The sequence below is a fragment of the Mustela erminea genome, chromosome 8 (assembly GCF_009829155.1).
Source record: "Mustela erminea isolate mMusErm1 chromosome 8, mMusErm1.Pri, whole genome shotgun sequence".
Lineage (NCBI taxonomy): Eukaryota > Metazoa > Chordata > Mammalia > Carnivora > Mustelidae > Mustela > Mustela erminea.
The window spans coordinates 63,858,438-63,870,642 of NC_045621.1; the positions used below are offsets into that span (position 1 = coordinate 63,858,438).

The window sequence follows — 12,205 nt, forward strand, 5'->3', positions numbered from 1 at the left end:
GCCAGGATGTAATAATAATACTGTGCTTATTTTGGTCCTCCTGTCTGAAAAAAGTAGGTATAAAGAATGATTCCTTCAGTGTGTGAGTGTGATTACATGCGTGTGTTTCAGAGTTTCCGAGAAAGGGAACTGCAACGTGTTTCTGAAGCCCTTTGACAGCTGCAGCTCCCCCTACTCTTGCCCACCCCCCATACCCAGCTTTCATGTGCTCTTGACAAGTCATCATTTTTTGATGATCAAGGATCCCCATAGGACTGGTGTCATGCAGTGTGTCATGGACCAGAATGAACTAGGCAATGTGTGGATGGCAATGTGGGAGATAAGCAGCATGCATTGCGCCCTGCCACCCGGGGCTCACCCGTGCAAGAATTTGCCCATCGTCCTAACGGGCCTTAGGAAGCTCGAGATGACTACGCACTTAGTCACTTGCTAGCTGTGTGATCTTGAGCAAGCTACTTAATATCTCTGAGTTTCCATTTTCTCAACTGTAAAATGGAGACGGTACCTCTCTTATAACACCGTAAGCTCTATAAAATACAGGGCATGGTGTGCACAGCGCATAGCTCAGCATCTGGCGTACTACAGGATTTTTAAAATGAAACCTACAAAAAATAAATAAATAAAGTAATAAAATAAAATAAGACCTACATACAAATAACAATGGAAGAAGTGCCATGCTCATTAGCTGTCTGAGAAAGAATGCTCATTCTTCTATGAAAAGTGTTCCTAAATACATAAACCTTATTCATGTTCTCCCCTAGTTCTCTTACATTTCTCCCTTTTTTAGATCTTTCTAAATCGCCCAAGTACCTGTTATTTATGGAGTCCCTTCCCCCAGAAAATCACACAGAAGCGTGTCAACGAAAACAAATTGTCACTTATTCCTCTGGGGCATAGAACTGTGGGAAAAAGAAATCCTTAATAAGGAAAAATAAATTGCTGTTGAAACCAGTGGACATGTTTTACTCCTCGGTGATGGTAAAAATCCTCCCTTACACGCCTTAGATTGCAAAGATGGGTGATCAGCTCAGAACAGTTTCTGAGCACCGCTCACCACTCACCACTCACCATATACCCCCTGCTCATCTCGAGAGCCTGAAAGTTCACCATCGCCACCCTCCTCCCCGGCACCCTGTCCTCTTCCCTTCCTCCATAACTGGCAGTCTAGGCGCACCCCGTGCTTCTCACTTCATGTCTTTGTATAGGTCGTTCCCTCTGCCTCAGATGTCTGGCCTTCGTCCAGATAGTTTGTACTTGTCCTTGAAGACTCAGCTTAGATAACTTTTGTATGGCGTCTTCCCCAAGGCACCTCGTTGTCTCAGTCCCGGATGGGGTGAAGGAGTACGATTCACAGCTCAGTCTATGGGAATGGCACCCCGTGGAGATGTGGTGCGCAGTCTGCATGACAGGATCTGGTCCGCCCACACCCTGCCCACCAGCCACCTCTCCTGTGTCCTCCCAAAGCCTCGTGAGGAAATTTTCTATCTCTCTGTCTTAATCATTTACAGGAAATCTTTTCTCCTGGACCACGTGTTCCTCAAGGAGGAGTATGGGCTCTGCTTCCATGTTTCCATTACCTTACAAGCCCCCATGTGAGTAGGGGCTCAAGAAGAGAGCTTGAGGGATGCCCCTTCCAGTGTGTACTTTAGGTATAGCAGCTTAGGAATAGATGACTCACAGTTTAGTAGGAAAGTTTGAAAAGTGACAAGGGCTCTAGGATGATAACGACAGGCTTACAAGAAACAGAAACTAGCCTGGAACAATGACAGAGAAAGTCTGGCTTCTAGTGCTACCTTGAGACTCACTCACACACCTTTGGCATTCAGATCAAGCTGCTGTCTATATATTCCAAGTTGAGAAGCCCTTTTCTAAACTCTACTGCGGGCTTTTCCCTTCGTTTCGCTTGCTATTTAAAGTTTCAAAGCTTGCCACACATCACGTCGTTTTTATCAGCTATGGCGCACCTTAGAGCGGACATTTCCTTCAGGAGCCAAGGATACTGGAGCTTCTATTTAGAGAGTACTTATTATGGGTCGGATGAAGGCCTGCCTATGCCTAGAGTCATGCTGCTTGAAGCCATTCTAATATTCATTTAGTTAGAACCGTAACCACACTGAGTTATTGCTGGTCTCATATGGATCATATATTCACAGGCAGCTCTTGGCTTCAGTGAGAGGATGTGTGTTATCTCTGCTATTGCCCATCATGTCTTTTCATTTCATTATGAATATTGTGCTTGGAAGCCTGATTTTCAATCTGCAATCCCAATTAAATTCGTTCAACACAGTCTGTCCATTTAAGTGCATAGTTTTCTCTGAAGTGGACTTTGTTGAAGTTGATATCCATGATCTACCATCTTTGTCTTCTAGAGCTACTGCGTTTTGCTCTAACTGGGAAGGAAGAGACAATTTTTAACAAGAATGGACTTTGTAGCCTGGCATATATTTTTTACTGGCTATAAGAGCAGCTCAAGTTCTAGAAAGAATTAGCGTTCCAAAAGACAACTTTTTAATGTGAGCCAATTAAAGCATTCTTTCCATCTTCATTGGATCTGTGGCCCCAAGCTCAGTTGCGTCTCTTATTATACTCCTGCTGTGGTTACTGACAAGTGTAACTGTATAAAAAGGATTGAAAGGGGCCAGCATAATTTCACCAAAGGAACATCAGGGTGAATTGCTGAAAACCACTAAACGTGATACCATTTTGATCAATTCCAAAATGAACGCTGCCAGCTCTCTGAAAGGCCCCTTGGGTGATGGTGTCCATGCCCCAGGGTAAATGTCTTCTTCACATGAAGCCTCCTAGGAAACTGAGAATTAGGGACTAACATTCATGGGAACCAAAGTTAGGAAAAAGTGAGGAAAAGTAAGGAATTATTGTAAGTCAGATCCCAGAGAGACCGTTTGAGCAGAGATTTTCCAGAGGTCATGCACACATTTTCAAATCTAGAGCTAGAGAAACAAGAGGGATGTTGAGAACGGACTACGTCATCAGAGTTGAGCAAGCAAACGCTTAGACTTAGAAGCGTGGAAAGGAGATAGGAGGCCCTGTGTGAGGCTCTCCTGCTTGAAAGAAGACTTCAGTGTCAGAAGATATTTAACAGCAAAAAGGTCCTTTTGTGAAGAAGGGAAAGTCTTTTTTAATTAGTGATGCTCAGTGTACTTCATGTTCCTCTGGAGTTTGTAATCTAATACTCATTAATTGGGTATGAATAAACATAAATAACCTCTATCCCATGAAGGAAAGGAAGAATGGTCATGTCAGGAAGTTTTCAGTAGTGGTGGAAATGAATGATTACGTTTACGATTTGAGTTATCATGGGTAATTCTAACACCCTTATTATGTTTATTTGAGGATGTAAAGTGACTAAATAAATCTGAATGACAACTGTACTTTATTGATTTTGCAGAGTTAAGAGGAAGATTTATGCATCATGGAACCTTCTATCAGATTTGGAAGAAAGTAAAGGGAGCGCGGAGATGCCAGACCACCACTAAGACCCATGGACAATCCTGCACTCACACTTCTCTATCGAACTTTAGGATTTATTAGTAATATGCTGCCTTTGCAAGAAGAAAACAAACTAATGCCAAGAAGGCATATTCTTCCATATTTGGAATAGACGTGCTCTCAAGACAATGGCTTCAAAGGTCTCCTGTCTCTACGTTTTGACAGTTGTGTGCTGGGCCAGCGCCCTTTGGTATCTGAGTATAACTCGTCCCACTTCTTCCTACACTGGCTCCAAGCCTTTCAGCCACCTAACAGTTGCCAGGAAAAACTTTACCTTTGGCAACATAAGAACTCGACCTATAAACCCACATTCTTTTGAATTTCTTATAAATGAGCCCAACAAATGTGAGAAAAACATTCCTTTCCTTGTTATCCTCATCAGCACCACCCACAAAGAATTTGACGCCCGCCAGGCAATCCGAGAGACGTGGGGGGATGAGAACAACTTCAAAGGGATCAAGATAGCCACTCTCTTCCTCCTGGGTAAGAACGCCGATCCGGTTCTGAATCAGATGGTGGAGCAAGAGAGCCAAATCTTCCACGACATCATTGTGGAAGACTTCATTGACTCCTACCATAACCTTACCCTCAAAACATTAATGGGAATGAGATGGGTGGCGACTTTTTGTTCAAAAGCCAAGTATGTCATGAAAACAGACAGTGACATTTTTGTAAACATGGACAACCTTATTTACAAACTCCTAAAACCCTCCACCAAGCCAAGAAGAAGGTATTTTACTGGCTATGTCATCAATGGTGGGCCAATCCGGGACGTCCGCAGTAAGTGGTACATGCCCAGGGATTTGTACCCTGACAGTAACTACCCACCGTTCTGTTCGGGGACCGGCTATATCTTTTCAGCTGATGTGGCTGAACTCATTTATAAGACCTCACTCCATACAAGGCTGCTTCACCTTGAAGATGTCTATGTGGGGCTGTGTCTTCGAAAACTGGGCATACATCCTTTCCAGAACAGTGGCTTCAATCACTGGAAAATGGCCTACAGTTTGTGTAGATATCGCCGCGTCATCACCGTGCATCAGATCTCTCCAGAAGAAATGCACAGAATCTGGAATGACATGTCAAGCAAGAAACATCTCAGATGTTAGGACTTTTACCGATGTAAATACAGTTCTTTTCTTTTTTAAGAAATGGGGCCTAGGGTGTTGGTGTTTTACTGGTGTCACCAGGGGAAATGAACTGGTGTAGGGGTTTTGTAAAAAGCTTTTTGCTTTCCTCTCCTAGTTTCTTTCGTGGATTGCCCATTTACAAATGTTGGGCTCTGGTCATAGAAACAATCCATGAGTTAAAAGGGCCAGATTTCAGTCTCAGGTCCTGAGGCATTGCATTTGTCTCAAAAAGCAACATCCTAACGATGGCTAGAATTTACATACCATGCATCTGAGATAAAAATGTAGTTCTGGGAAACCAAGACTTGTGGTAACGTCTTCATATCACCTCTGCAAAAATAAAAGTAAGTAACACCTTTTCAGAAATAATACAGTCAGGAAGACACGCCCGGTGTCATTATTAATACTGTGTGTGCTGTTTCATTGAATTTTTACATCTCTTGCCATGTAATGTCTACAGTATTTGCCATTCCACCAAGAAATGAACTTAGACCTGGCAGGGAGGTTGCAGCTAAATAAATGGAAATTTAAACTTGAAAATCAAATATTCTGTATGGTTGGAAGACAACTCTGCTTACTCATCCGAGGATTAAACCTGGTCATCGGGTGGATGTATATAAAATGCTACTTAAAAAAATAAACAAGATTTTTTTTTTTTTTTTTTTGGTCTTTTGAAACAAACATTATCTGGTGCCTCCAAGGAGATTTTGCCAAATGTAATCTCACCTGCTTCCCTCCATACAGTGTTGCTAAGTGCATTTTACAGATTCTGGCTCGGGAAGGCAACATATGTAGAAGTACATTGGTAGGAGGGCAGAAAAACGATAAATTATGAGGAGACAATACAAATTTACATATGCATTATAATTAACATAAGCAAGCTTAGCAATAGTATAAGATGCCTCTCCAACACATTTGCAAAGCCTGTGAGATAATCTTTCAATGGGTCCCAATGTTGTTGAATGCTTTAGCCCTACAGTTTATAGATGTAATATTCTAACATCAGCAACATCCAGGTACCTCTAGCAGCAATGCTGTTAGGGCCAGGAGGGGCTCTGGAAGCTCTGTGACTGAGGTTCATAGGAAACAAAGGTAGAGAAGCTTGGGATCAGTTTCTCTTGATACCATCATACGTGTTGGGTCATGTGAGCAGGCATCTTAACCTTGCTGTGCTTTAATATGCTCATTTATAAAATGGATGGAAAAAACACCTACCTCACAGGTGCTGTGAGAGCAAATTGCATTTGCTAAGTATTTTGAGATCCTTAGTTTAAAAGGTGCTAATGCAATGTGTCATGCATTATGCCAAATGCTCAAATAATTAGTTACAACGATGGTCATCAGTAGTAGTAACATCATCTTAAATGTAAATTCTGCCAGCATAAAGATCAAACCTGAACTATTACGGCATCTGACTCTTCTAAAACTTTGACTTTTCCCTGGATATCTTAGGTGTTTGGAGAAGCTTCGATTTCTCTATCATTTCCTCTGGTTTCGATGAGTAAGTTTTTACTTAGGTGCAATGCCTTGATTTCCCAGGGTGCTGAAAGTGAAGGCAGCTGCCTTTCTTTGGAGAGGAGCCTCTGGCTGGAAGCATATTACAATAATTGAATCACATGCTTTGCAAAATGTATTATATCCCATCGACTTAGATCTCAGGAAACACTGATCTGAATTCTCAGTAAGATCTTTGAGGGCCGGTAGAGCTAGTCCCTCTCTATCAGAAGGAGAACAGGCACCCTGCAAACCCACACATCGCACATCTTCTATTCATTAGGAAACTTCTGTTTGTTTTCATTCAAAGACAGCCCTGCAACTGAAAGAATATAACTTTTCTTTTAACCTGACCTTTCGAAGCTCCCCCTAGAAGTGGATAGCAAACAAGTAAGCAAAATGAACGCATGGAAGTCATGGCCTCTTTCTTGACAACATTGGATCTCTTAACCCCAGCCCAAAAGAATGCAATATGAGACAGGTCTTCCTGTCCTTCAATACATCCTCATCAAATAGTCAGCCGGACTGCCGAGTTTGATTGGAAAACAGCATTAGGTAGCCCGGGGAGAGATGGATCAACACAAGGTGAGCCCCTCTCTAACCCCCAACCCTCAACTGCTGTAAGTTCCAGTCATTGAAAAAGTCTCATGACTTTGTACTTGGTTCACATGTCAGGCACCTAGCCGAATCGAGCTTGTGTCTTCTACTACCATCTTGCATTTACCTTATGCTCAGCCAAGCCACCTTCGTGTCAAGGAATTGCACATTATAAACATCATATATGTACATCTATGAATTGTTTTCTATGTATGTGTGTGTGTACATTATAAAGAGAGCCCTAATCTTTAAAGGGAGCAAAAATCGGAGAATCATATGTCTTAAAGAACTATTTCCTAACTTTTTTATGCTAGGTAGTGCCCATATGACAAACGTGTAAATAGTCATCAAAGACCATATGTATATATTTTAAAGGCATTTTTTTTCTCCCCTGTATGTATAGCTAGAATCTGCTTGCTATGTACATTTTCTTCTGCATGGAGCTTGATAAGGCAAGGCCATTTGTCCAGTGTTTCAATAGCCAAAAGCATGTTTGCCCTTCATTTTTTGAATGTTCAAAAAAAAATGTTTAAGTCAAGTGATCAGGAGAAAAAGCTCTAATTTTCTACTTTTCTTAATTTTCTGGCACTGGCCAAATTATGGTTTCAATTATTTAAGCCATTTTTAAATGTATTTTCATTTCTCTTACATAAAATGTTTCAGACAGTATTATACCAGGAGTCATTCAGACAATTTTTATAAAAACCTTCTGACTGTCCCCCTACCTGTTTTGTTCATTATGCATTGGATAACAAAAGGTATCAATATTTAGTATCTGTATTCTTACAATTTCTTTTTTAAATTTATTTTTGGAAAAAAAGTTTTATCTTTGCTGGCTAGTTTGCGTGGCTTTGAGTCTTCTTATATTGGACCAAATGCCAGTCTCAACATATAATATCGTATTTTTAAATAAAGAAAATCAAAACTTGAAGATCACTTTTTGATTTGGACGAAATTCAGAAAACCCCTTTGTGTGATGATATCGGGGAAACAAACTCTTAATGGAGAAGCTAAGGAAGAAGTTTTTCAATCGAATCTCTTCTGTCAAAACACAATGGAACATTTACATAAAGCTTCTGGGATTCTTTTTCTACCTTTCCTAATACGTGGGTTTAGTCTTCTGTAAAGGTGAGGATAGTTTTTATAAGCAACCAAGTAACTTGTGAATGAAAGAAGTAATTTACTAGAAACGCTTGTTGATGATAATTGACATTTAGGTATATCGTTATATATGAATGATTGTTTATTTATGTATTTATTTGTGAGAATTGTACATACTATTTCGCCAAACGTAATCGTCTGTAAAAGTGCACTCTCCAGGTTTGTAGTACTATTTAGGGTTACATGGGTTGCCAATCAAGCTGCTAATCAGAATACTATTTTTTGTATCAATGTTATAAAACTGAAAAAACGACGAATAGATGCTGAAGATGTCTTTACATTCAGTTTCTTCACCTTCCTCTTGAAATGTAAACTGTTGATTGAAAGCACGATGCCTATGTTTAAGCCCATCTGTCATGAGGAAGATCATGGTTCCATAAAGCTGATTTTTTTTAAACCATTGGGACAAATAAACAGAAGGAGAACATGTTTTCCTCTTGGCTTCTTTTTTGAAGGAATCCCTTTGGTGGGTTGTGACCATTAAGATGAGCCCACGCCCTGTTGTTTATCACTAACCTTCTCTTCGACCTCCACGTAGGTCAGAGCTCGCATCGTCCAGACCTCATCCCAAGAGCCCGTTGCAGCTAAACACTCAACTAAGAGAGTGTTCGGTCCATAGATCACGGGCTGCTCAGGATTTAGGAAACTGGTGTCTCCCTCACCCCTTGGTGGCCTCAGGAAATTCTCTGTTTTAAATTCTATGGCTTGAACATGTCAACAGATTCTAATTCAGAGAGCATTATACTGACAACATGCTTGGGCAATTAGGACATATTAAATTCAAGGTGAAACTGTCATTCTTAACACGTCACCCACATAGATCGTTCGGAATATTGCGTACTATAGTAAAAGTTTGCTCAGACTGGGAAAATGCTCTCCAGGCACTCTTTACAGCAGACAAATAGGTGTTCCTTGCTGAAGACTGACTTTGTAAGCAAGAGACTGATAACTATTTAAGAGACAAAAGCTCCTGGGGCGCCGGGGTGGCTCAGTCCTTAAGCATTAGCCTTCGGCTCAGGTCATGATCCCAGGGATCTAGCTCCATGCTCAGCGGGAAGCCTGCTTCTCCTTCTCCCTCTCCCTCTCCCCCTGCTTTTGTTCCCTCTCTTGCTGTGTCTCTCTCTGTCAAAATAAATATATAAATAAATAACACCTTTAAAAGAGAGAGAGAGACAAAACTTCCTGTTCTTATCAACCCTGAATTAGCCTAAATAGGTCTTCACTTGGGAAATTTAACTGGATTTACTACCACTATAGCTCAGAGGTCAAGCAATTAAGTCCATCAGGTGAGCTGACATACATGAGTTAACAATGAAAACATATAATACATGGATTTGTATTCAGTGTGATTCTTCTAAACGACCAACATCAGAGCAACGGTGTCAATGCATGGTCTTAGACCAGGAGCATTCGTGCCAAGTGAGAACTGGTTCAAAATGCAAATTCCTGGAACCTACCAGAAACTTAGGGGTGTGGCTCTGCAATCTATTTTAACAAGCCGGTCAGGTGATTCTCCAGCATGCTCAAGTTGAAAATGCTGCTCGCAGGCTGGCAAGCTACCCTCTGTGAACCACTTCTAGGACTGCTGCCCCCAGGCTGAGCATGGTTTCAGGATGAACATTTGCAAAGACTCAAGAAGGGGAGACACAAACATTGAACCCTAATTAAGCAACATGGTTTCCCAACGGTAAGGATTCTGCTCTTCTCGGGGCACCTGGGTGGCTCGGTTGGTTAAGCGTCTGCCTTGGACTCAGGTCATTATCCTAGAGTTCTGGATCTAGCGCTGCATTGGGCTTCCGACTCAGGGAGAGTCTGCTTCTCCTTCTCCCTCTGCTCCTCTGCCTTGCTCGTGCTCTCTCTCGCTCTATCTAAATGAAATCTTTAAAAAAAAATTATCTTCTCAGTAGATGTGTATTGCCAAAAAAGTACTTAATTATTATTTTATTATATTTTAATTTCATTAATACAGAAACTGTGGAGATCTGTTTCATGTTATTCAGCAAGTTTATGTATCTTCAGTTTTTCCTGTTAGCCTATAAGCTTGAAGTATTTATTATCTGGTCCTTTACAGGAAAAGTTTGCCTACCTCTGGCTTACAGAAAGAGGGAGACATCTGACAAAGGTGTTACATACAAATTTCCTCCAATTGTAAATGAGAAATCACATCACTAAAGCATACTGGAATTGTTTCTACGCAGACAGGGAAATGACAATGTAGTCGTGATAATGAATTGCATTAAAAATCGACAGCTGCATATATTTAAAAAATATTTCCTTTTTCTCTCTGGGTGATTTTTAAAAATTATAAAAACTTGATTCTAATTGTAACAATTATCCAGAGCTTAATTAATATATTGCTTAAAGATGTGTGGGTATTAGACCTAAGAGGGTGGGTTTCATATAGCTTGATTATCATAATTACAAGCATTCTATTTTCTCATTTACTTAATTGATTGTCAAAGCTTTCCAGATAAATTCACACTGCTGGAAGAGAATTGAATACATTTCTGAGAGGGAAAAAAAAAATGGGGCTATTTAGAAGAACGATGTGTCCCAGAAAATAATCCATGTGAGCATGAAAAATTGCCCTTGATCATATCTCCTTACCTCTTTGCTGGTTAAAATAGGCATTTTTGTGAAATGAAAAAGAAATGAATGAAAAAGTATTATTGATTCAACTACATCTATAATAATACCGGCTTCCCTGTCTGTTCGGCCAGAGATGCCTAGCACTCAAGAAAAATTTTCCATTTAGTTTTCCTTATAGAATCTATTAGTTTGGTACATTATGTCGACTATTTGTTATGCCTCTTGCAATGACCTCAGTCCTCACCTGGGGGGGAGCATGGCGTGAAAGGTGATTTATTCTCTCTCTGAGGTTTATTCCAGAGCGTTTACTCAGCAGTGGCTTCCTGTGACGGCGGGCTGGGCAGCCTTACGTGTGGGGGGGTTTGTGATGAAGACGATTTTTCAGCAGAGACAGGGATGACCTCACCCAGAGTGAGGTGAGGCAGAAGAACGCATCAGAGACTTTCTCCCCTTGCAAAGCCTTAAATTTTCAGGGCCCATTCCTCTGGTCTGTTTTTGTTAAATCCTAACAGTAGCTCCATGAGGTGATGTCACTGTTATCTCAATAGACAAATTAGGAAACTGAGGCAACTGAGAATTCTGTAACTTACAGAGTGAGCCCGGGCCCTCTAGCTTTAAGGCTGTGTCCAGAACCAGGGCAGCATGCTGCCTCTGAAGGTAAGAACGGACTCCCACCACCCCCACCCCCAGCCCCATTCCAGTGGAAGTCTGTGTAATTATTTCAATTTGCTTTCAGATTGGAAAAAAGCCCTCTCACTCTCTTTGAGTTATATTTACATTCTTTAACCTTCACCCCTAAGTTTTTAAGTGTGTGAATTTTGACAAATGATATGTTCACCATAATCCAGACACAGGGAAGTTCCACCACCTCAAATTCTCTTGCTCCTCTCTCATCAGCCTCCTTCGCCAGCCCCTGGCAGTCACTGATCTCTTTCCAAACTTCTGTTTTTACATGAGATTTGCATTTTATTCCGTGGTCATCATATATAATGCTAAATATTTAGAAAAAGTTTCTTCCAATAATGCATGATGGCAATTTAGTACAAAGAAAAGGAAAAACCCACAAAGGAAGAAAATCGAAGACCAAAAAAAAAAAAAAAAAAAGAATTTTTTTTAATAGTTAAATAACATGAAAGTACAGATTAAAATTCCAGAATTTTAAAGTAAACCACGTATTGATTAGATAGTATCCAAATCTAATGAATATTAATAAGAAAGTACAAGTCAAAAATCTATAACCCCCTTTACTCCGAGTCTAGCCCAGCTCAGGAGAACTTTACAACAGACCTCCTATCCTTCAGAACTCACACACACATCTCTGTAAAGTAGAAAGAACAATCTATAAGTTCAATTATACTTTTTTCCCTCTTGGAAGCAAAGGATCCTCCGGAGAAGCATCCATCACTTGCTAGCTCATGAAGAAGCCAAGCCCTCTCCACACTGGGGGGTGTCTCCACACTGATCTCAAGCCACAATCTATTTCTCTATTTCTGCGTCTGCCCAGGCTTTCTTTCTGTGGGTCTCTTCAGTGTGTGCTAGTCCGCATCTCCTTTAGGAGAAGAGAGCTTCACAACCACAGGTTTCTCTTCAAACTTTATAGACCGAAATATCTGCATTAATGCGGAAAGCGTGCCATTTGTAACAATATCCTCCTCAGTCCTGCGGGCAATTCAAGCTAGAAGCAGCACGGCTGTGGGGGCAAACAGGAGCCGGGGGAGGACCCA

The 12,205-nt window shown here is 40.9% G+C and overlaps 1 protein-coding gene across 2 annotated transcripts in view; it reads left to right on the plus strand.

Annotated features, from left to right (window-relative positions):
• The window catches only part of B3GALT1 (beta-1,3-galactosyltransferase 1), a 523,605-nt gene extending 514,709 nt beyond the window's left edge, over window positions 1-8,896 (plus strand). For both annotated transcript variants that reach the window (XM_032355847.1, XM_032355848.1), the window contains one exon: window positions 3,410-8,896. In XM_032355847.1, coding sequence (XP_032211738.1) covers window positions 3,639-4,619 — 981 coding nt within the window. In that variant the 5' untranslated portion in view covers window positions 3,410-3,638 and the 3' untranslated portion in view covers window positions 4,620-8,896. The remainder of the gene's footprint in view (window positions 1-3,409) is intronic.
• Window positions 8,897-12,205: the final 3,309 nt, after the last annotated feature.